Raw genomic sequence first — 26,628 nt, forward strand, 5'->3', positions numbered from 1 at the left:
TATGTCATGTTATAATGTTATTTCCTCATCAAAAACATACCTGGAGCATTGCTTTGATTGCTTCACGCATGTCTGAGAAAGCCTTGAATCGTCTATGGCAACCATTCAGGGGAGCCTAAACACTTGCTCCAACTGAGCTCCGCCTATTTTCACAAAGCTCCACCACAGAGCTGCAGTAACCAGCCAAGCTCTGGCCTCACAGAGCACAGAGCCTTTCCCACTCAGTTCCTCCAGACTAGCGGCAGCAGCAAGTAGCAAACACCTGGTGGAACTGAGAGCCTGCTGAGCTCATCATATGAGCTACTTCTAAACCCAATGCTCCAAAGAAGGGTTTTAAACGGCATAAAGGAGGGACATTGTTGTGCTGAAGAACTGCATTGATCAGAGTTTTGCAGACAATTTTCAATAACTGCAATTCCTCCTAAAAAAACAGCAATGTAGGACTGCATACCATTTAAACTGACTTTTTTTTGCCAATTTTATATGAAAAACATAATGACATCACATTGGGCACTGTAAAGCAGGATTTTAACATTTTAAAACAGAAAGAAAGAATTACATAGTTAACGTTTTCAACTTTCTTCAGCATCTTACATGAATAATTAGCATGATTAACACAACAAGGTCAGCCTTCCTACTCTCTGCTGGAAGTTTTACCCTTTTTCTCGCTGCTTGAATGAACAGCAGACATGTCTTGAGATATTGCATACTCTTTTCTTTCCTTTTAAATAGATTCTCATATCTCTGAGCGTCTCCTAAATTGAATTTTTACACAACTCAGCATGTTGAAAATAGCCAACCTTACATCTTCCTCCTGCAGTAACAACTTCAACAAGAAAAAAGCAACTAGAGCAACAAAACAAAAGTATTGGATAAAAAGCAAGAACATTTTCTGCTGAACTTAAGAGCCGATCGAGTTAAAAATCCTCTGCTTCTTGTCACCAGCTGATATTTCTGTCCATATTTAAAATAAACTAAGTATAAAGAGAATAAGTAGTAAGTGATAACTTGAACCTTTTGTGACATGTGAAGGCAGCAGAGGGGGTCTGCGTCTAAACACACATCCTGGTTTAGGAAGAGGGGACAGCTTTGTTGGACAATTTAATCCGACAGTAAAAAGCTGTTCCTCTACAGAAATGCTGCCCTGACATACTTCACACAAAGCGAAAGCTTCTTGCAGCATCTGGTAGGAGAAACTCAAAAAATGAAGCCAAACCTGCAGCCTCTAAATTCTGCCAGGAGAAGGCCTTGTTGTAATTATAAACGCTGTGCAACTGCTGAAATAAACTTCCGTATTTATGTTGAGTACAACAATTTGAACAAAAATGCTATAAATGATCTTTTATACTGTTATACTTTAAAGCCAGCAGTTATTTGTGCAGATATGCTAGAGGTTAAACATTTCATATAACAACACATAAGTGAGCTTACAATGTCTTCGGTACCTTTGTGTTAACAGCAGTAGTCAAGTTAACTGAATATTTCTTCTACACAAATCCCAACATTTGAAAACACAAAAGCAGGTGTGCAAGTCAAAGCCATCTGGACCAGAAGGAAGTAGTGAGACTGTTTAGGACACAGCAGGTGAAATGTTCATATTTTAAGTGCAATCATTTAATTTTACTGTTTAGATGTGATTATTGGTGTTAGAGTCAGTGGTTTTTGTCACTGGGGATAAGAAAACATGTATTTATCTGCTTAAAGTGTGATGACAATGTAGAAATACACAGGCCCCAGTCAAAATCAACCAATCAAAGCCAGGAGGAGAGACTTCACTGTCAATCTTGTTCGTTTGTGCTAATGTGCTAATAACAAGAAAACAACTTAGATTTACAGGAAAACTGTTTATCTGCAGTCATATTGCTGTGGCCAAGCTAACTAGCCTTAGCATTCACAGCAGGCTCCGCCGTCGTGTGGAACTAGTTCTAGTGTGCAAGAGAGAAAGGGGAGTGGTGTGAGCAGAACGCAGGAGTATGAACGACAGCGCTAAGACACGCCTCCTCGCTCTGATTGGTGGTTTCTGATCGGGAGGGGTGTATTTCTGCAGATGGCAGTAGGACCACAGGGAGAATATGATTATCATGATATACTGACAGTTATATTATTTATAAATGTTGCCTACTGCAGCTTTAGTAAATATTCTTAAAATTGCATGATGTCAAAAAAATAAATAAAAATACAACGCAATATTTTGTTACTGCAGTAAAAGATCCACTTATTGCAATAAAAGTGGATCAATAAAAGATCCACTTATCTTATCCACTTTATACAGTAACATTCACGTTCAAATGTGAATGTTACTGTAGAGTCCTGTGTTGATTTTAGATCTGGAGAATGTAATATTCACAATATAATTCATTAATACATGTCCCACGGTTGAAATGTTCCGATATTTAATGCACACCTCGATCCAGCTCAGGCGGTGGAATCTCCTCACCAGCTCCATGCTGGCACAGGAAGAGGCTGTTGCTTGACACACAATATTGGACAAGACAGAAACATGGAACATTTAGAGGAGGATGGAGAGGGTACCGTCGCACCAGACTTGCCAGCTGTGATAATGATGTATAATTTAATTGAAGGCTGTGCTTCTATCCTCCACAGAACCCAAACTACTCTTCCCTTGTAAATGCATTATTCAGGCTAATGGTGACCCTGAAATAGAAAAAAAGCTTCTTATCTCTTTAAAGTTTTATTGGAGAGAGCAAAGAGAGGTAAGAAGGTATATGGAGAGAAAGTGAGCTAGAGCGAGGTAGAGAGTCACAGAGAAGTTGAAAGAGCTCGCCGAGGTGTAGTTTCATCTACTGCTACGCTTCGTGAAAGCTTCCTGTGTTTGACCATGACAGCAACATCTTCCTGGCAACAACAGAAATTCCTTCGGGCAGAGAAGCTGATGTGAGTCTGTTATACACTGCGACTTCCATGGAAATAACGACTTTCTGCAAAACGAGTGAATCGGAGTAAATGAAGTTTCATAGATAATCTCTCACAGACTAATTTGCTAATGTTTCACTTTAAATTATTGCCAGATAGAAAAGAAAAAAAGAAAACTTGAACGCCATCATGGCCGTTAAAACAGCCACCATCTTGTCTGAGCAAATGAAAGAGATGAGCGAGAAGGAAAGATACTCCACACAAGGCAAGCAGCCATGCATGCATTATTACACACAGACCATCTTCATATGTGAGCCAGCAGGTCCTGTGCATCAGCTGAGGCCAAAAAAATAAAATAGTGAATGAGTTTGCAGTCATAAAACAATCAGATCTCTATCCATCAAGCGGAGGTTGTCACATTTGCTGTTTGGGAATCGCCCATTTAAAAAAACTGTTATTACAACGTGTCATTTCCTCTGCAATTAGAAATCAGCTTCATTAGAAGCTGATGTGATGGTGATGTGGCAATTAAACTGTGATGGGAATGAAAAGTGAGTTGATTTGATGGGGGGTTTTCGGGAGAAGAGTGCAGCAAGTAGCAATGGCACTCAACACAACAACCTAATCACTGTCGTAGTGTGTAATTTCCCCAAATATCTAATCTTTCCCCAGACTAATCATGGATTTTTACTTCCTTTTCTTTTAAAATAATGATAAATTAGGAAGTACTTTACATATTTAACTACTTGTTACTACATCAATTTAAAGAAACTTGGTTAACGCTGATCATGTCAATAAAAATCAGTGTGATTGTGTCAAAAGCCACATACAGATAGTCTAGATATAACCTTCTCTCATGGGTAGAAAGAAAAAAGAAACGGCATAATCAGATAGCTAACCAGTCGGTCTTGCTCTGCGCAGTGTAGACTTGAAACTTACAGCATTAATGCAATGAGATCAGCTAAAAAATACAATTAGAACAAAATCAGAGGCAGAAAAGACATTGGAGACTATAGTGCCTAATACAGTAGAGCAGTGGTCCCCAACCTCCGGGCCGCGGACCGGTACCAGTCCGTGGACCAATTGGTACCGGGCCGCACAAGAAATAATTAAATATTTCAGTTTTATGTATTATTTGAGTCTGGAGGATTTTTTATTTTGAAAATCATTTAACCGGATGCTCTCGGTTACGTTTTGCGCGCCAACATTGAACCCACATGCAGCAAAATGAGTCAGAAACAGATCAGATTCTTTGGAAAGTTTATTTACGAAGGAGAAAAGGCCCAGAGAGAAGAGACAGGAGAATGGATTTATCCCGGCAGGTGATTCGACATTCCAAGCCCACTCTGTGACTCGTTAATGAGGCAATGAAGCTTCAAACTGCTTCGCCAGGTAGAGACCAAGCACCCTGTGCATAAGCAACACATTGGGTCTCATTGTCTCTCATCACTCCCAGATGGGACCGTCTCGTTGTAGAGAAACAAGCTCAGGGTTCCATTTAGTCGTTATCGTGAGTTAAAATTTCACGAAAGTAAAATGTTCATTTTTGTGGCACATCTGTATCTTATTTTGAAGGGATATGTAAACGTTACCATAGCGACCAGAGTCAGACAGCGTTAGGGCAGTGGTCAAGATGAGAGGAGTGAAGCTTGTGAGTTTTAGGTCTGGTTCATATGGCATGAGTTAAGGATTGTCAGCCGATTTTCCAGACTTCTGTGACCACAGAGCCGATAAAAGTCCAACAGGTTCGATCGGTTCGTGTGTCCAGCAGGAGCAACACACCACACATGAATCGATTCCACTCACGAACATTCTGATTCCAGAAGAAATTGCAGTAAAACCTCCAACATACCATACATGAATTTAGAATAATCAAACAGTAGTGATAGCTTGTGGCTCATTTTAAGCGATAAAAGACGTAAAAAGAAAAGGCGTTTGATAAAAGACTGAGGGAGCAACTGCTCTGTTTGCTGCACTATGATTTGGAGGTGAGTTATTTTTTTCGTAGTTAACATTTTTAACTGAATAAACATCCATGTTTATTAAGCACATGATAGTTTCCACATATCTCCGATGTCCATCGGACTCTCAGTTGCGCCATGTCAGCTGTTTGGGATTCCCCTCCGTGCTTACGTCACCGTGTTTTCTGATTGGCTACCTGTCACATTCAACATTCAACGACAGGTTGCGTTTTCGCTCCCAGTTAGGGAAACCAGGGCAAAACATTTAAAATTGTGCCATGTGAACTAGGCTTTAGCTTACACACCAACATGCAGAAGCCTTATCTGACAATCCACACCCTCGCTCCCCCCGCAGTAAAATAGCCAAGTCTTGACCGGTCCACGGTGATAAAAAGGTTGGCGACCACTGCAGTAGAGGTTTGTTACAGCAACGTACCAACGTTTGCTTTGAACAGAGAAAAACAAACCATAAGGTGCCTTGAAAAATATATTCCATTTGAGCTTTTACAAATTTTGTAAAAACTAGAAAATTTGGTGTAGTTAATATTATGTGCCAAAATGAACTGTGCTTAACTTAAGTAAAATGAAAATGTTTTTATATTTCTTTACAAATAAAAATCTGAAAAGTGAAAGGTGCATTTGCAGTCAGTCATTAGTATTAATGACAATTAAAAATGTGGACAAAAATTTTACAGCAAAAGCTTGAAATTATACAAAGTTGCCATCACTACGTGAATCAGTATCTTTACTGTTTGTCCTGGAACAGTGATCATGTTTTGCTAAATTAGGATCTAATATTATTTTATTTTATTTCAAGTCATCTGATTTGAAAACAAACGCTCTAAGTATTGTAACGATTACCTACCATTGACTCAGTCCTGCAATATCTGTACTTGTAATCTCGCCCACATATTTCAGCTCGTGCTAACTGTATTTATTTATTTAGTTTAGACACCAATAAGTCGAACACATCTGAGGAAATTACTCTTCTCAACTCGCAGTGGCACAGGGCCTAATGATCTAATTAATGGAACATGGAAACATGGGCGTGTTTCTGCCTTTCTGTCCCCTGTTGTACTGATTGAGTGATTATGAGAAGGAGACCTCAGTCATTACAAATGTACTTCCTCTGTGTCATGTAAACACTTTGATCAGAAAATGTAAAAAAAAAAAAAAAATTAAGTGAATTAAAAATTCTTGGCCTACATTTAAACAACATGGGGTTCTAGAGACAATGTTCTCAACAGCGAAATCAAACTGAGTCACTAAATGTCAACAACTCCGCAAAGTGTCACAGGAACAAATGGTGACTGATGTTCCTCATGCTCTGTGACAGCCCCAACTGTGTTTCCTGCCCCAAGACGCAAGTCGACTCACATTAATTGCAAAAGTAATGACAGAAGTTTAATTGTTCTGTCTGGCTCCAACTGAAATTTCCCCCCAGTTTGTGTTTTTCTATCCCCACAGCTGTTGTTGACTTCCAGCAAGGATCACTGAATGAACGGAGGAACTGCACGAAAGCCGTGTACTTAAAGTAGCGGCATTATGCAAAATCGACATTTTTGAGCTTTACGTCATGTTATGTTATTTCCTCATCAAAAACATACCTGGAGAGTTGCCTCGATTCTTTCATGCATGTTTGAGAAATCCTAGAGCAAGTCTGCAAAACCACCTAAAAAAATTATGAGGGGTGATAAAATATGGGCAACTAATAACCTCGTAATGGTACACCTAAACATAGTTTACAGTTACCATTTATTTATTAGGGCTCGACTCTATATGGCAAATATATCATCAACCCGGGATCAGTGTGTGCAATATTCATAATGCATTATGTTTGGAGTGCAATAATTGTTGGCAAATATATTGCACGTTGCGCGTTATGAACTTACATTCTTCATGCTAATGTAATATTAAGCCAGTTATATATTTAGCCTTACAACCTGAGGCTGGCTGGGGTTAAAATCCAGCCCATAATTTTAAAACAAAAGAACTTGGTAAAAAAAAAAAGAAAAGAATTTCTTAGTAACAATTAAAACTACTATTTAAAGATAACATTTTAAATAGAAAAAAGAAATTACAGCTTATCCTGCTCTTAAGAACAGGGCAAATTACTCAAAGCCTAGGCTTTTTGACTCCTGAAAACATTAAAAAAAATTATAAATTTTCTCCCAAACATACACTTTAGGCGAAATTGAAATTTGCCAGATTTTTTGTGATACATTTGGCAAATTAGTTTTATCAAGATAGTCTTCATATTTGTGATCAAATAGGGAGATTTTACTTATTTTATACCATGTACTCGTTTGTGGGCATGAATAAAATCTATCAGGTGAGTGAGCGTGCAGAAGACTCACTTTGGATAAAATTCATTTACCAATCTGTCAGGAGAAAGAATATGTCTGAAAGAAAATAGATCATTGATAGACTGCTTTTAGATGTCAAAAAGTCAAGGCTTGGACCACAATCCTCTGATGTCTAGAGGCCAATTTAGCCCTAATGAAAGACATGATGCCAACCTGTCCTGCACTCTGATCCTGACATGTTTTCTGTCACTTCTCTCTCCTACTGGCTTTATCCTGTCCCTGTTTTAAAACTCCTCCTGTCTGCTACTTAACAGCAGCAATTGTAAACTTTTTAGTACTTTTACAAAGAATTGAGTGTCGGAACACAAATATGAAGAAAAGCGCCAACAGGAAGTGACTTACTCGCTATAAAAATTTTTGCCACTAAATATAATTTAATGAAAAATACAGAAGATATACAGTCTGCATTCAGATATAACTATTTTTATTGCCAAAGAAAAATGCTTTCTTTTGCAGTAATAAAAAGTGGACATTTTTTTCGGTCCGTCAGCATATCCCTGACCAGAAATACAGCCAATTCTGCACTAACTTTATTTTTACTTTATTTTATTTTTCAGTTTTTTTAACTCATCACTCACTCATCTCTTTCTCCTTTCTGTTTGGGATGTTGGCTCCTCTTAATTGCTTTTTTTTGTTTTCCAGATTTGGACGGGACGCTTATCTCTCTCCTTAGTAGCATTGCAAACTCTCAGGCTGACCCACTCTGACATTTCACTGCATACACTGCACTGCGCAGGCTGCAGCGCTTTATACGGTAACTAAAAAACCCAAACAAACACACATTCCGACCACCGACTGGTTCAGCCTGGAACAGACCGGCTGTTTGGGAAACCAACCGATGGCCGACCCGCCACCAATGACACTGTAACCTTTAGTATTTTAAGCTGCGTTCGAAACCTGGTTAGAAGTAGCTTTAGTTTATCCACAATGTGTGACATGCAAGAACCTGTGTGACTTCATTAAAAAAAAACTAAAAAAAACACCATGCAAGCCAAAGAAACAACAAAATGACACTCGAAACCTGAGTGGCACCAATCAAACCAGGCTAATTTATTAACATTTGCGGAAGCACAACTGCTACATGCATCAGATCTTCTTGCTTCTGAGACAAATGAATAAAACATGCTGTGGAAAAAATGATAAAAATAAAGATCAGTATACGTTGTACTCCCAGTAGAGAGGATTCCCACTTGGTGAACCACCTCCAAACAGGCTGATGTAGGCTGCCTGCTATGTGGCTGTGGGAGGTTGTTAGTTCTTCAGGCTGTAGTTCAAATGCAAAATATATTTATAATGCTATTTAAAAGAAGCAGTGACATGTTTTGTGTTACTGAGGATGACGAGGAGAACAAGAAAATGCTAGCATAGGTTTCAGAAATGGCTCAAGTCCTCAGACTCTGTGATAACATCAGTGATCAGTTAAATAAAAACACTGACTGCATGACTCCGTTTAACAGCAGTTAGTGAGATTTTTTTGCTTGCATCTCTGAAGTTTGTAGCTCAGCGTGGATCTTGCGCGCCACCTCTCACTCAAACTCATTTTCGCAGGATACTGCGTCAAGATGTGCCACACCGCCTGCTGGGCTCGCTGCAGACTTTCAAAAGCGCAACTCCAGGTTCAGCCTCCACACTGAATATTCCAAATTTGCTGCAAATTAGGGTGGTCACTAATTTCAAGAGCATAGTAAGATACAAAACGTCATTTCCTTCAGTCTATGCAGTTGGTTGGTCACTGAACCTCCTCCAGTGAAGAGATCATTCTCTGTTTTGATCAGAACACCTCAAACGACACACCAAGAGCAAAGTAGCCCAAAGTAAACTGTTATAAAAACAGATTTATTCTCAGATACTCACATTTCGTTCATATGCAGTTCACCCATGGAAAGATGGTAATGACCCATCTGGCTCAGGTTCTATAGCACCATACCTCACATGCAAACACTAAGCAGTGGAACTGTCTGTCAGATGGTTATTACACCAGTGTCACTGGTGTCAGAATGTCTTCATTCTAGACATTCCAACTCCTGGACCTCTCTGTGAGTCTGCTGGTTTTCTTTAGAGATATAAACTCAAGCAAAGAACTGCATATTATAAATGAGATAAAAATGATAGAATAATACAAAATGTTCATGTAAAAAGAAAAAACGATAATTCACTATTGAATAATACAGCGAATGCGGCATCATTTGAAGTTAAGCTTAAAAGGAGATGAAGTTGATGAGGCACTATACGTTCTATGAAATTATTTATGACAAGCCAAGTTTAAAAAGAGATAGCTTGGACTTTGAAAACGCTGACAAATGATGAATGCTTATAAATTCACTCTGAAAGGATCCTGTACCTCAGTGCAGTGCTGTGAAGCTGCTGCTGTTGAGGGACATTTTCAGATGCTTGTTTTCTGTTTTTAATGCTCTGGGCAGCTCTGACCAGTAATTATACTTTTATGGAGTACAAGCATACATAGTGGTAGAGGAAGCAATTTGAGCTGTAGTAGCCTGCACAATAATCCCGTGTGAGTGGGAAGCGATGATATTAATTCTCCCCTAGTCTAAAAATTTGATACCATACCGATTTCCATCCTGAACAGTTCGATTCACTAAGCGTTCGGCGACAGAGGAGTGTAAGTGTTTTATCTGTAATGGGTGTTGCTCCCTTCTTTTTACAATTACTCTTTAGCCGACTGCCTCAGCAGGACCCTGTTTAGTAAATCAGTTTTTGAGAACATTACAAAAGCGGTCCTCTCTTCTGGAATTCTGGGTCGTTCTGCGAATCATTTGTCTTCATGGCTTCGTGTTAACACAGCGAGGCTTCTCTCCACCTGGTACTGCCTTCACATTACCATTTATTGTAGTTAGGTGCAATCGAAATGCATCCAATTGAATTTCTTCCCCCACTGCTAGGCTCACTTCCATCTCTGCTGTGTGTGTTATCTGGCTGCTTGTGAATTCCCAGTCTCTGCTGGAAAGTGAACATGAATAAACAGGAATTTGCTCGACAGTGGACGTTCCCGGACAACATGATAAAGTAGTTAAGGGACTTTCCTTCTAAATATGACGCATTGAGAACGTGTTAAATCATTAAAGGAAAAGATAAATGAGTAACTCAACGGGTTCACATTCATTTAAATGAATATATGTCATGTTCCGCATGACATATTGTTCCACAATATATGAAACAAACTGTCCATGCTGAATTTTGAATCCTTATACTTTAAGCTAATCATATTTCATTTCTCAGATTTTCAAAATCTGTCGGAGTTGGATTTCTTGAAGGACACCACAGAAAGATAGGACAAAAGGTGGGTCACAGGTAGAGCTATCCTCACCATGTTTGCTACTTTACAGTGATATTCACAGAGAGCAACACTGTTCCAGCTGCCTGTCTGAGTCATGCAACCTGCTCTGAGGTGTCTGGTGTCGGAGAAATTAACACTTTTTAGTAAGTTGACATTCAATAGAAGCAAAACCTTTCAGCAGCAGGAAGAAAACCTTTTCCGGTACATTTCATCCACACATGATTAACTGAAACCTTATTGTAACATTTTTCTAATGTGATCAAGTCATATTAAAACAGTGAGAAAACATGATAACCTACCTAATGTATTGTGTTTTAACGTGATTTTATCAATACGTTTTTCTTCTTATAAAGAGTTTTTATTTTTCGAGTCAGATATACGTTTGCAAACAAATGATAAATCTGCCTAGCTTCCTAAATCAAGTTAATTTAACAGCATAGTACTGTATGCTCAGTTATTAAAAGTAGCTGAAAAAGTTTCTAAGGATATTCATCACACTATAAATCTTCAAAGTATTCAAGAACATGTAGGTCTCTGATTTCATTCACTGTCTAAGCGATAGACACTCTTCAGCTCATGGTTATTTCTGAATGACTTGGATCAGTATCTGTTTGGGACAACCCTGGGGTTCAATCATTAAGCAACTGAAAGCTGTTTGATTGTTTGCTTGAGATTTTGTGGAGAATCTAATCCAAATTTGTTCCTCAACATTACACATCCCCAGTGGGAATGTTTGATGTTTAGAAGACTTTGAATTGGTGATTACAGTAACGCTTGGCCACATTTCTGACATTAAATATTTTTTTGTACATGGCAATCTCTTATTAAATAGTACAGTTCAGATTTTTATGTAGTAGGTATCTAGCAGTTCTACATCCAGACGATTTAAAGGCAAACATATGCACTTATTTCTTGTGCAATCTTGTCTCAATGGATAATTTGATTAATTAAAAGTATTAAAATGCACCTGTGGAGTGGCATATTACAAATTGTGAAAATCATAATAAATGTGACACTAAATGGATGTTGTTCACTAGTCAGCTCCTCACTGGTTAAAGACATTTTTAAGTGAAATGTTATTCTAAATAACATATTTTATATAACCTGAAATGACACCAAACGCTTGCTAACACCATAGTGAAATATTCTACAAACATATGTTAATACAGAAAATATTATCCGTTTGTGTCACAGAAGTCTAAGTAAAGATAATTCTGAACATGTCAGAATATTTGGTCCAATACGGAAAGGGTTCATGGCTTAATTACTTGGAGCAAGGTCACTGCACTCCGTTTCACTAGAGGTCACTGAAAGCTTTTGATAGAATTTTATAATGAATCTGCTTTTACCCTTGGCTTGGATTGCAAAGTCATATTTGTACCAAAAGCATTGGCATTTAAATGGCTCTTATCAAATCAGAAATTCAAAATTTGCACCAAGAATGCAGACCATTTTTGCAAAAGAGACACAAAAGTAAAACTTCTGGATTTCTTTGTTCGTTTTGGTGTTTCAGCTGAGGTTAAGATGCAATGCTGACCCTCATCAAAACTTTCATGTGCAGATGATGCACGCTTGTGACAAACCCTGTAGGAGTTGCATTTGAAGAAATGCAAATCAGAAGTAGGGTGAGGCAGAATGAAAGCACAAGTGGCAAGTAATCATTAAATAGATCACAATAGTGGCACTGGCTCTTTGAAGACCCTCACATCCCACTGAGTCTTAGCCTTGAGGACTAACAATGCCAATAGGGTGCAGAGAGCATCTCTCAGCCTTCTCGATGAACGCGAGCACGAAGATTAGAGGTTCTTTTAATCCGACAAAGGGGATTAAATGCTACGAGAAAGGCGTGAGGACCGCTCCCACGGAGGGGTTGAGATGAATTATTTACACCTTTGAGTCTTTAAACACCCCTAAAAAATCTAAAAAATCTCAGTTCTCAGACACTGGTGGCATTTTCAGCAGACCAAGCAGTCCAGGGAGAACAGATAAATGAGATCTTACTAGAAAAATAAAAGACTCCCACGCAGAAACTAGATGTTTCAGCAAATCGCTACAGATTCCTTGAAGCATAAAGAATTTAGCAACCGCACTAAAACAAGATGAAAACTTGGCAGATTCAGTCACTTAATCTGAAAGTTGACCTGTCAGTGATTTGGCCACTAATCACTTCTTTCTGTAAACTTACTTTGAACACAACTCAACCATCAAAGTAAGTCATAAAAGCGCAGCTCCGAATGTAAAAAGTCCAGATATTTTGATACATCTCCTGGTTGCATAAACCTGAGTGTTTCAAAGCCAAGGTCCGTTTTTGATGAGTGCAGATCAGCGCCGGAGCAGTTACCAAACAGAACTGGCCACAGATATAGAAATATTTTCAATAGCTTCCAGATAGAATCATTTTACCTGATAAAAACTAAAAGAAAAGAAAAATCTGAGTTGTCCATCATCACTTACCCCCCTTATTCCATCTGCCTTTCGTCCTCGCTTGGCAGGACAGTTCAGGGCATCCAGACAGCACCAAGAGAAAAAGCACAAGTTTGAACACAAAAAGAAATCCAGACTTTGCCCTGGAATACATGTCCAAGAGTTGCTGGCAGCCAAGTCACTTTCACATGGCTATGTTTCCTCCCAGAGCAGTGCGGCTGTGGCGCATGGTAGTCCACGCGTGGGCTGTCATCATCAGTCACACTGGTGTCAGCAGTGGGTTTCCATCCCGACCATGCTGCCGCCTTGCGATGTCCCGGCTGGGTCTCTCAGTGAAGGTGGAGGTCTGAGTGAAGCCGCATCTCCACCCTGGCTCCTTTCTGACCGGAGCGCGCGGGAATCAGACGGGAACACACAGCTTGCCGCGCGACAGCAGAGCCTCCGCTTCGCTCGGTACAGTGCATAGGAACTCGCTCCCACACAGGCTCGCTCACACACACTCACACTCCCTTTCCTCCGTCTCTCTCACACTCACTGCTGCCACCACGACTGATGCTGATGCTGCTGAAGCTGAATTACATCCTGCCCTCCTCACTCTGGATTTTACTGGGAAACTATTCCTCTGCGCTTTAGGTTGCTTTTTTTTTTTTTTTTTGCTTACGGCTGCACAATGTGGAATAGACATGATGTGGGAGCAAATCCACATGCTGCACTCCAGGAAGAGATTTCTATAGGTGTGTGTGGCTATCGGAGCACAGATTAGCACACAGGCAAGTAAGTACAATGAGTACTTGGAAACTAAAGAACAAGCTGGATGTTTGTAGAGATAATCCTCATTATGAGGTGTGATGGAGACCAGGGACTCCATCCCAATTGAGTATTGATATTTATTTACAGAACAAGTACTTTTAGTTTCATGTCTTTATTTCAGTTTGTTTGTGTTGGGTTAATTGGGTTTTACCTTTCTGGTGTGTCTTCTTAGAAAGGCATACCATGTGAACTAAGAAGGGTAATGCTCTGAAAGTTATATTAAGTTTGATTTCATTTCTTGATTGACTTTAGGATTAGTTTGTTTCTAATTTGCATGCATGTAAATATTTATTTGTACCATTAATTTGTGTTGGGTTTGTAAATTATTTATTGTTGTTTGTCACCCCTTCACCCTGGAAGTGGCCCAGGGATAAAGCCGGCTGCTGTGCTTCGCAGTCAGAAATGGGTGTCGGTGTACTGGTGACTTGCAGCACCAATAAAGCTATTTCCACCATATCTTGTTGCCTTGCCTCCCCTCCTTTCAACACAGTGGCGCCATCGGAAAGTGACATGAGGAAATATGCAATGTGACCGTTTTTTACTCAAGATCACAACAAGAACAGAAGAGAAAAGATCTTGGACGAAAAGGAGAACTCAAACAGCAAACTGAATAGCTGCTTCTTCCTCAACTGAGACCTTAGCAACAACTCAGAGAAAATATGAACCTTTAAATTTGTGAGGACAAGGTCAATGAGCTAAACATCATTAAAGAAGTAGCGCAAGATATTTAAAGTGAGTTTCTCTTAAAAAGTGATGAAGTTATGAATAGTTAGCAGGGGTTCTGTATAGGGGGGAAATGTTAGGACAATTCCAGGGGCCCCTGTCTATATATTTTTATTATATATAAAAATATAGAGACATATTATATATTTGTCTATATATGTATTTTCTTCTTCTTATAGAGACACACAAAATGGGGCCCCTGTCAGTTACAAAATTAATCACATAGTGTTTTTAAAATTGTTTTAGCAGTAAAAATGTAATATTCCCACTCCCAGACCAAAAAAACACACAGCTGTATTTACCCTGAACACCCTCCTGGATCTGCATGAAATGGTTTGTTCCTGCTTAGCACACTTGACGGTGTTCAGCAGCAACTGGAAGAGCAGAACGACTGTGGCAGTTACTCTGCCGCCAAGAAAAATTATAAAGTCAGGTTTTCAAAATGAGAGAGAGAAAAAAGACAAGAGTGTCAATTTATAGCCCAGTTTTTCTCCAACAGAGGTGGGTAGACTGTGTGAGATTATCAACCATTTAGCATAGTTAGCTTAGCTACTGAGTACTGTTTGCCTTCATTTCACTAGCATTTAATGAATTAAGGAAATAATTTAACAACATATTCATATATTTAACTTGTCTCTGTACCTTTTAACACACTTAACAGCAGATGAGTCAGTAAGCAGCAGCTCTACCACTTATAACCTTTAACCCCTGTCCCTGTGAAAAAGGTGAGCAACACTGTGTTCAATTACAAGCTAGTTAGCATCATTCCAGGGAGTCTATGTTGATTTTTCCTGGCTCTCTACTTTTTTTTTTTTTTTTTTTACAATTACACAACAAGAATGATTTATTTCTTACTCACAGAAATTTTGATTTTCCGACTGCAACTCATCTAGATAGCTACGTCTATCAGTGCTACGGCTTTCAAAACTGATAGAACACCTGCTGAGGCTTTTGAACGGGGCAGTTACGTCTGCATGTCCTGGTAGTTACCAAGAAGATGAATATAATTACGTTGCAGGTGAACCTTTTTGGCGTTGCCACTTCATGCAATCCAAACGCCTCTCTATCACCACTGATTTACTCTGCATGTGTCTCCATACCGATCCGGTCATGCAGTCATTCCTGTCCATCCTGATTGAGCGGATATCGGTGTGAGACTTCCAAGTCAAAGTCAACAATTTCCACAAGTTTGTTAAAAAGCTGAAACTGAACACATGTCCACGGATCATATCTTTAACATGGACAAAATCCCCCTCTCATTTAACAATTTCTAAATAATCCCAATGTACTTCTTCACTGCAACATATTTGGTTTTCTGCCTCTTCATGTCTAATATGACATAGTTCAGAGAATGCAGTCATTATTTGAATGGTTTTATTTTCTACAGCACTTTGATTTATGTCAAGAAGTTATTCTGACCAGCAATGCTTTACACACTCTTTTGCCAATCGCATCCAAAATATATAGTGGCACGCTGCTTTCTACATCCACTACACCAGTGTTTCTCAATTCCGGTCCTCAGGCCTCCCTGCCCTGCATGTTTTAGGTGTTTCCCTTCTGCTACACACCTGGATTGAATCTATGGGTGATCAACAGGTTTCTGCAGCACTTGATGGTCATGCAATCATTTGAATCAGCTGTTCTGGAATAGAGGCACATCTAAAAAATGCAGAGCAGGGGGGCCTGAGGACTGGAATTGAGAAGCACTGCACTACACCAATATGACAATGTTCAGGTATAAGTTTGGTCTTCCACCTCCTCAAACTAGTGGGTTGGTTTGAACTAAAAAATGTAGGTTTATGCCTGAAGTCGATAAAGGAGCCATCTAATACAGATATTTTTTAAAAATTAAATCTTATCATAATTTTACATAATTTAACGGCTGTCCTCAAAATATATTCATTTCCCTTCTGATTGATTTTAAAGAAAATTTGGAAATTTAACACCTGTCACAACTTTCTGATCAATGTTTCTCTACACAATAACTGTCCAACTATGAGTACGTCTTTGTTCAGTAAGAACAGAAAAATAAAATTGCAGATTTTATTATAACACCTAAGATTTTTAGGATAAGCAAATGTCTTCTCACACTAAATGCATTTGTCGCCAACACTACAAGAAAAAAAATTATTTAAATGCTAATGTGATATTACAAAAAAAATAGACTTTGGCATTGTCATTGCCAACAGCTAACCATGTGCTTGGTGTGTGTGGGGGTGTGTTTGTGTGAGTTTTGGGGGATACAGGATTTTCTAAGAACAATCTTTATCAAGATTTTATTCAGATTTCTTAACGCTCCAAGGTGTTTATCCTCCCACGTTCGCAGATCATTTCTTCCATAAGCAATGAATGTGTTCTGTGTTATACACAAGCTATGGCTTTAATGTCCTAATTACAGCTTCTGTGGCAACCTACTACAAAGTTCATAATGTTTTATACACAATTCAAATTAATATTCTGAAACCACAGTGTTTATTCCTTCACACTATCTTGCCTTCGCTTTATGGAAACCTGCAGCAACACCAGGAAGCTATAATTAAGCTTCCTGGTGGAGGAAAGAGATCTGTGTTTTCTGCAAGATGCGTACATTCCCAATGACAGACAGACAGAGGTAGAGAGTAAACCTTTTTTTGTTTTCTGTTTACAACTATTGGTGATAGAAACTTTAACAATCCATGAGTTTAATGCTTTACTAAAGAGAAAGGTTATTTCCAGGATAATCCAAATGCTAATAGTGATCATTTTTTATTATCTAAACTGACAGCTCATAATTCAAAAAGAGGTAAATTTAGAAGTAAAAAAAAATTCTGAAACTCTAGAAACACTAAAATAGCACCGGCAGCAAACAAAAGGCACAGACTACAGCTTCTCCTGCCTCATGTGTAAAATTAGCTCATGTAGAATAATGTGACAAAGAACACCTGGAATGTGATTTCAATGTGTCTTTGCCCAAATCCAAACGTGGCTTCTTAAGCTAAAGTTATTTATTCTTTTCACTTTCTGATTTAAGGTTGCAGTAACATTTATATATATATATATATATATATATATATATATATATATATATATATATATATATATATATATATAAAAGACCAATTTGTTGAAACTGTGATAGCATGGTATCAGACAGATAATCTGTGAAAAAAAAAATCTAGCTCCTCTCCCTTCTCCCAGTGCTAACTAGAAACCAATCAGAGGCAGTGGGCAGGTCTTAGCGCTGTCAATCACCTTCCATGCATCACCACTCATTCTCCCTTGCTCTCTGCTATGCCACAGCTAGCTGAGCCCGTTGTGAATGATAAAGCTAATTAGCATAACCATAAATTACAGTGGATAAAGTTTTCCTGTAACAGTAAGTTGTTTCTCTGACATAAGCATATTGATGAACGAGTACATGAGGTTGACTGACAGCTCCAAGACCCTCCCACTGGCTCTGATTGGTTGTTTTTGGTCGGGAGCGGTGCGTTTCTTCAGACAGCAGTAGTAGCTCAGGGAAGAGGTGGAGGACATTGATCTCTTCACCGATTATCTGTGTCACAACATGGTGATAGTTTTAACAAATATGTAAAAAAACATTTTTTATTTTTTTTTTATAAAAGTTACATACAGTAGCTTAACACTGTAGCACAGCTGGAAGAGGGAGGAAAAATGTACAAATAGATGGATGGGACTAAAGATGTCTGCTACTTTTGCAGGAGTGAAGAATGACAGAGCTAAGAAACATGAGAGTATGAGGGGGAACCCCTACATCCATACTGGTAAGTCTGTCAGCTTATCACCCCCAGACAAGAGCCCCCTGGATAAATGTGGTCAAGCAGGACAGGAGCCCAGCTTCAGCAGAGAGGGGGTGCAGGACGGCGATAAGGATGAATCTCCACTGGGCGAAATGTGGGAGCTAGGCAAGAGGCCCCAGGCGGAGAAACTCAGCCAACAGCTCTGGCTGCCTAAACCTCTTAAAAAATTTACACACCAGCATTCAACACACTCAGCAAATATAGGTTAGTGCATGCATGTGGTCGGCTCGTCTGGAGCGTGACTACGTGTGCGCACGTTTGATTGCACACCTCGCTGCAGAGCATCTGAAGGCACACGAAGCGCGCACGTCGGAGCAGAGACCGCCCGACTGCTCGACAGGAAGCGGCGCCGGGAACGAGGCAGACGGAGGAAGAAAAAAAAAGAAAAACGTATTCTTGATGGGACTGACAGCCGCTTGAAAACAGACCATGAAATTTGCTTTTTCACAGGAAGTGACAGACCGAGCACCATGAATTGATCCCCTGATGGAGATCTGGCTCTTTGTGTAGTCATTTTCTCCTCTGCGCATCTGCCTGCCCAGATACTGGATAATCTACTCGCTGCCGGCATTCCTAATCCAACCATCCATCCCCTTTTCACTCCGCCCATGTGTGTCCCGCCACAGAACAAGGGTGCAGTTTGGAAGAATATTATAGTTGTTTTGTTTTTTCTTCTTCTGTTTTGACTGTTGTGCAGTCGTGAAATGATTTCTCTTGGTGAACCCTCTGGGAAATGATCAACCGTCTAATTATAATTCATCAGATTCAAAGGTACAATAATCAAATAATCAGCCGCAGAACCCATCTGCATGCTGGATAATGTAATTTTTCTTGAATTTTAAAAAGACGGCAGAACTAGACCTATGAATATAATGAAAACATGAAGTGACAACAGTTCTGCTCCTATATATAAATATGAGCTAAAAAGATTCATTCCAGACATTCCGTTTTGGTTTAATTTTTCACAAAGGGATTATAGTCAGAAAAGCATCACAGATGAATAGAGCAGTACTCGCAGTATGGCTCCTGGCAAGCGAATGTTTAAGATCATAAGCTGATTATGGTCTTTGTCAGCCAATTCAAATAAGTAAACAAGCTGGAGCAGGGGGGAAAAGAGGAAACTTGTGGGAAACGATTAGTAAAGATGTTTTTAATGTATGAATGAGCAGCACATGCCGAGCCAATGACTGAACAGTAAGCTATAAATGCAAGGGCAAACCAACTACTATCGAGTTTGTGTTGAAGGGGAAGTATTATGTGTTCTAAAAATGCTATATATTTAAAATATGACTTAAAATTTTACTTGGTGATTTAATGCCTTAAAATTGGGCTTCTGTCTTTTTAAAAACTCCTTTCTGAAACTCCACCTTCATGAAGTCATCACCACAACATGGTGGCTCCGCTACTAACCCTTTAACTACATTTTTACCCGCATTGTACTGAGAAGTAGCTCCTATAATGGCCTCAGCAGGTGTGCAATTCAACCAGGTGTTTGCTAATCGGTGCTGGCTAGTCTGAAGGAGCTGAGTGGAGGAAAGCTGCTCAGTAATGCAGAAGTCAGAAGGCTTCAGAGGTCCAAAGCAGTCTGAAAGGTGGCGCTAGATGTTACAAGGCATTATAAAACAGTTGAATGGTTGGATTCTCAAAGGATTTTTCACATGCATGAAAGAATCAAAGCACCACTCCAGGTATGGTTTTGATGAGGGGATAACATCAAAACATGACAGCTTAAAAAAGTTGGTTTTACATAATACTGCCCCTTTAACTTTGAATATAGATGGATGAAAAGTTCCATCACTCCCTATATAATTTAGAAGCATGTCAGATTCAAGGGGGGGGGGGGGGAATCCATTCATTTCTGGTCCATTCAAAGTACATATTGACAAACCGTTTTGTAATCGAATAAAATATATAGTGAAGGCTGCAGATAATAAAATGGTGTGCAGTACAGCTATTCAATCAATTCCTGCAGCAGAAATCTATATTTGAATTTTACATGTCACCATTCAGCAACAGGCTGGGCTTGTTGCAATTTACATAAAAACTGGGATTGAAGTCAAAAGTGCGGCGGAAGCTGAAGGCGCAATTACACCAAGAATACATTCCTTTACAATCAATCCTTTATACCACATAAACTTGTGCACAGAAAGTGTCTGCGAATGGCCCCACGAGTCAAAGAACAGAGAAGTAATAAGAATCAGAATGAGTTAGTGATGGCTGTCTTAAAATATGGCAGCGGCTTCTATTTACAACCTGTAATAAAACTGCCTCTGCTGCGATTTATGGAGATGCTTGCCCCCATAGAACCAGACCCTTTTTGCCAAGGGCATGTTAATAACCTGCACAGATTCATTTTTGAATATATTGGCAGATGGACATTTTGTCTAATAGAGCATTGCAAACTGGAAAGCTGGCACTAAAAAAAAAAAAAAAAAAAAAATCGTGGAGCTTATACAGTATTCAGGTGGCAGCCTGGGTAAAGCCTGCAGCTAATCTCCATCACTTTGACAAAACAACACTGCTACCGTGTGTTAAGACTTTTTATTCCTCCCATTCTCAAAGAAAGAACCCAAATACTTCCAAATGTACAACTCAAACCAGTTTTGGGATTCTACTCCATGTAATGGACACAAATGCTACAATAAACACTGAACAATAATAATAATACAAAGAAGCAATAAGACAAGGATAACAATTATAAAACTGTAGATTAACCATCCTGGACTTCTAACTCTCCCCTTGATGAAAATTTGTTGAACTTTTATCACCTCATGGCAGGTTATCAACAAAGTAAACGGTCTAAAGGTTATTTATTTGCTAATAATTTTCTTATTTTTTCCATATTGTTGTCTCTGAAGAACAACCAGAGAGACTAGATCAGAGAGGCTAGATCTGTTTTAATTGGACTTTTCACCATTATTCAGTAGATCTTTATATATAGCCGTAAATCAGTGAAATACTCTCCTGACACAAATAAACAGTCTCGAATTCTTATAGTACTCTACTGCATAAGCTTGCCTTTATTTCTGGGGTAATTTGTGAGTGAAAGCAAGTGTCAACAGGCAGAGAGCTGCTAACTGTATCTATGCTTTCATGTGTTTTACAAGGTGCACTGTCGTTCACCATCCACAGAAATAACGTACCCTTCCACAGTATTTAAAAAAACACAAAAAACCCCAGAAAGATATAAGACATGAAATTAAAATGCAGGATTTTAGAAAAAAAAATGTCCAGGTTCTAAACATCTCAGTCACCCAATTTCAGAGTAAAGTGTGAGTGTGGACACTTGAAGGCCAAAGATGGTCATAAAACAAATGGGAATGACACAAAGACCAGCATTTCTACTGGATTCTTTTAAAAAACACCAAAGAATATAAAGGATAAGGTACTTTCCCAATGTGGATTCTGCAGAAATTTCTGGAAAAATATTCAACACAAATCCTAAACACAATTAGGAAGAAAATGACTGAAATATAAAACAGAGGGACAGGATCTAAATGCAAGGTGTTCAACACTAACCATTCACAGGGTATGACTGATGCTAATGTGAGTTAGTGAAACTGTTAGAAACAAAATTCTTTATAAAAACAAGTATGATTGATATGGTTATCAACAAAGTAAATGGTCTATAGGTCAATCTCAGAGCACTTCAAGATCCAGTTTCAATGCAGAAATTGTCATCTTAATGGAAAAACAGGAGAAATTCTGTACTAAGCAATGAATCAGTTTAATGTGCCAATTGCTCAAGATTTTTCTGAGGAAACTCAGATGACTGTATGGAGTCATAAAATCTTTACAAATATGTGGACATATTGGACAATTAATTAAATTTACTTCGCAGAAATTTCTCATACCAAAATGCATGTGACAAAACTGGAAAGCAAAACTCACTTTTAGCAGGAAGATGTCTCCTACAGATCCTGGTTTTAGCAGGAAGACATGCAGACACTTAGCAGTGTTTGTGTCCAACTGTAGAACTGGTTGGGGGTTGTGTTCCAGTTCATTTGCTGTGGCAGTTTTGGGCGAGGTGGACGGTAGGTAAGTGGACAGACACAGAGATCGCAGGCCACAGATGTGCCTCTGTGTCTGACAACTTTAAGTGCGGTGTATTTGTTTCACACATTTAAACTTCCTGGATCAATAACATAAATCAAACGTTAAAACACTGATGCCTCTTTCCTCTGTTAGCGAGGCAGACAAAGAGCTACCACCAAGATGCAATCACAACACGCAGGCCTCCAAGCTGAATACCACCATTGATCTCTTGCTGCTGCTGGATTTGAAACCAGAGTGATCAGGCAGTCAATAAACTGCAATGCAGAAAGGCATTTCTGATGCTCTGTATGACAGATTAATTTGAATAATTAGGAAGGGTCCTTGAGATAGGCACAAAAGGTTTTAATGGTTATTGATTTCATCTTCAATAAGTTTGCTACCTCTTTGAAGGGTAAGTATTATGTAAAATCCTTTATTTTTTTTTACTTTACATCATGTTATAATGTTATTCTCTAATGGAAAACAGACCTGGAGTGTTGCCTTAGTTCTTCCACACGTTTGAGAAATCCTTTAATCTCCTGTGGAAACCATTCAGCTGTGCAAAACGCCTATGTGGACATAGCGCCACCTTCGGACGCAGCACCCTCCCCCTCCACTCCCCCATTCAATTCCTTCAAACTAGCCTGCTGCAATTAGCAAACACCTGGTGGAACTGTGAATCTTCTGACATTGTTATACGAGCCTCTTCTCAGTGCTATGTTGGTAAAAACTTTAAAGGGTTAATAGCGGAGCAATGGTGTGACGACTTCCTGAAGGCAGAATTTGAGAAAGAGCAGGTGCTTCTTAAAGAGACAGAGGCCCGAATGGTATTTTGTGTCTGGAAACATATAATACTGCCCCTTTAAAAGAGTAAAGGCAATTATTTTCAACAATTTTATGATTTTCCTTTTAGAATTTATTTAGCAAACAGAAGCAATAGTCCTTTTGTTCATGTTGACCATGTTCACTTATCACCACTTACTACTGAAGGTCACCAGCTCTTCAGAGCACCAGGTTGACGCACTCTTCATCTCATCCTCCCATAAATACACAGGTTCCAACCATCCTGAAGCCAAATCATCTCTCCTCCCCCAGGCCTCTGTTTCTCTCTGAACACTTATTAAATCCCCATTCTGCCCTCTGTTGCAGTCGGAACAGCATTTCTGCTTTCTGACAGTGCAGCAGAATTAGTTTGTAATCATTTATTTGTTCACCACAGAAATTCTGCAAACTGCTAGATGCGGCGATGCTGCTGCAGAAGCTGGAATGCAGACAGCTGGAGTGACGTTTTACCAATTCATCAGCAAATGATAAAGCAGACAGAGCAGAGGAAAGGAGCAAGCAAGCCACAAAACATATACTACTGACGTTTTTGAAATGTAACATAATAAAATGGACAGATGCAAGTATGGCGCCATTTTTATTGAAACTTAACAGTTTATAAAAATAAAAGACTTTTCAGCTAAAGGCAGAGTGACGCAAAATAATTGCGACAACAAATGCATACATACAAAGCTTAAATTGTGTACAAGCAGTCCCTGTGCCATTTTATTTTTTATTTGGCATTTTAAATCACACGCATCACATGTAAGAAATTTGTCGACATATTTCCTGAGGTAGTTGTAAAATGGTTCGACTTAGTTGACGTTGAACATTCGACATCAACTGACCAGAACCTTAAATTGTACAGTATGTGCTCACACCACAGTCCTACTCATGCTACCTGATCTATACAGGTGCGTCTAGTAAAAACAAACGCCATTAGGTAATGTTACAGAAAGCTGAGAAATGGGCTGCATTGAAGCTGAAGTGCCACTAGACATAAATCATTACCTTAGAGTTTTGCTTCAGGCTGTTGCACAGTCTCATTCATTTAAATACTGTATATTTGCAAACTATCAGGGGAGCCCACAATCGATCATCAGCTGTATGCAGTCCAGGAGCTCGTTTGCACTAAGAATATAAACTAACTCCGGCGCAGTTATTTATTATCAAACACAAAGTAACTGTGGCACAAATGCCAAAAGGTGGTCTGGGATCAGCAAAGGAAGCTCTCATTATAAACATTCACACATACACACGCTAACACACCTTCAGAGGGGTGTTATTTAGTCAGATGAATGGAAAAAGCCCCAGTGCTTTTAGAATAACTTTCTGGAGGTGTTTACAAAATGAGATCTCTCTCCACTACAGGCAGACAACCAGGGGAGTCGGCTGGTGGACTGAAAGCTATACTCATCCATTACCCCACATCATCAACAACAATCACATCATCTCCCAGACACTTCCAGGTAGACTTGAGCCCCATCAGGCCTTATTGGTGCTGCCTGCTGAGCCTTCACACAGCCGCTGACGCTTGCAGCCCGGCCTACCATTTGATCAGTTCACTGAGTGCAATCAGCCAAATGATGCCCCATTTATCCACTTTAAATTTTGACTATTTAGAAGCGGCAGGAGAGAAATGTATTTTTACTGAATCGGGTGCTTTCAAGATGAGTTTCCATAATTATGTTTTTTTGTATCCTCCAACTCATTTGTTCTCATCTAAAAACAGGATTACTTTGTGTTGGCAGCAACAAAATGGTGTCATACAGAGGGGTGTGTAGAGAATGCACCTATTGTTAACCCATTAACTCAGCTGGGAAGAACGTACAGCACACGTAGCAACCCCTGGTAAAAGGATCAAATAACATCACCTTTTACTACAGAAACGAGTTCAGACTGACTAATCTGCATAGCTGAACAATGAGCTTTTTTGTTTGTTTTAGGACTTAAACAAGTAATCGGATTAATTGTGATTAATCGATTATTGAAATAAGTGTCAATTTAGTAATTTACTAAACCATAAAGACTAAAAAAGAAGTCAACTTGCCAGAACACCACCATTCTCAAAGCAGTACTTGAGACAAAACTGTACAAAACACATTTTTCAACTAAGATAATAAAAAAAAACTTTTTAAATTTGTTCTACCCAGAATTCCTCAAATGGCATAAGTTTTAGCTTCACCAGGCTCAAATTCAGTTAAAAAATAAATAAAGAAAGAAAAATCTAATAAGTGCTGTTCGCTATTCAATTAGTTTTTCGATTGACTAGTTAATAGAAATACTAGTCGACAGATCAGCCCTCCACTGTATTGGTTAGGCAAAAAGATTTTAACTTTTCACATGTTGACATTGGACAGATTCTTTTACTAAAAAAATGTAATTTGTTTATTAGCATTTCCTTATGCATTTCAAATATTGTATTACATAAGCTTGTGTGCTTAAATGAAACATCTGCATAATATTCCAAGTTTTTTTATCCAGTTAAGTAGAATCTGAGTCAATAATAGATGACTCAGGTAACAGTTAGCTGCAGCCATACTTCCCTTTTTATTCTGGGTGACAGTTTTGGATTTTCACCTAGCCTCGCTGTTTTTATAGTTCCGGTACATTTCACTAAATTATTAGTCTGTAGATATGAGCAACCAGAAGATATTTTCTTGCAGTCATTTTCTGACTGAGGAAGAACAACACATCTCTATGTTTTGAATGGAATGTTCTCTTATTATTGCACAGAGAAGAAGTTTGGATGGACCATTATGTTAATCACATTTGTTTTAATTCCATTATCAGTGACTTTGCTAAAAACAGTTATTTCCACACAGAATACTTTTTTTTCCCCAATGAATAAATAAACAAAAATCTAAAACTTAAGGTTGGGGTGTGTACAATTTTAATTTTGGGATTGTTGTACTTAAAAAAGAGGAAAAAAGACATCAACTTTAAGAAACTTGCACTTTTGGGGGAAATAACTGGCATCTAATAAAATCACTTAAAAAAATTAAAATGCAGTCTTGGTTTTATAGCAGATGAATTTATGATCTTGGCTTGATTCTTGTGTGGCAGTGGGAGGCTCCTGATTTGTATTCTGACACCTTCAACAAGACAGAAAAGGTCAGACTACTGACCAATGGTGATGTTCAGAGGGGAATTCAAGGTTCAGCACCACAATGACCCCACCTGGGTCTTTCCCACTACAGAGGGAGAGAGAGCGAGATACAGACAAATAAACCACTGGATCTGTCGCCTGGGCTCGTTGCTCTTGGGAGAGATGTTGGGCATAAATCTGCGTATGGATGGGGAAGAATGGCAGCCACTCAACCAGAGGACCTCAAAACACATTTTAAATTTTGTCGGGATGACACGTCTCGTCCACCACTCAGGCTGTCCTGACAAGAGTGACACTTGGGAAGCATTTACGCATCCAACTTGAAGGTTGCAGAAAGTCAGTTCAACTTAAAGTCTACACGCTGGAGGTCCATTGTTCTTTTATTTATTCTTTTGAATTATATATTTAAACA

At 39.0% G+C, this 26,628-nt stretch overlaps 1 protein-coding gene across 8 annotated transcripts in view; it reads right to left on the bottom strand.

The window, feature by feature from the left end:
* robo2 (roundabout guidance receptor 2) overlaps positions 1 to 13,513 on the bottom strand; it is a 378,100-nt gene extending 364,587 nt beyond the window's left edge. For 3 of the 8 annotated variants that reach the window (XM_023351213.1, XM_023351217.1, XM_023351214.1), the window contains exon 1: positions 12,951 to 13,512. In XM_023351213.1, coding sequence (XP_023206981.1) covers positions 12,951 to 13,074 — 124 coding nt within the window. In that variant the 5' untranslated portion in view covers positions 13,075 to 13,512. Of the gene's footprint in view, positions 1 to 12,950 lie in introns of all 8 variants that reach the window. The other 5 variants (XM_023351216.1, XM_023351211.1, XM_023351220.1 and 2 more) reach the window with 3 other exon arrangements.
* Between the last annotated feature and the right edge of the window lie 13,115 nt (positions 13,514 to 26,628).

Source organism: Xiphophorus maculatus, chromosome 18 (assembly GCF_002775205.1).
Source record: "Xiphophorus maculatus strain JP 163 A chromosome 18, X_maculatus-5.0-male, whole genome shotgun sequence".
Classification (NCBI taxonomy): Eukaryota; Metazoa; Chordata; class Actinopteri; order Cyprinodontiformes; family Poeciliidae; genus Xiphophorus; species Xiphophorus maculatus.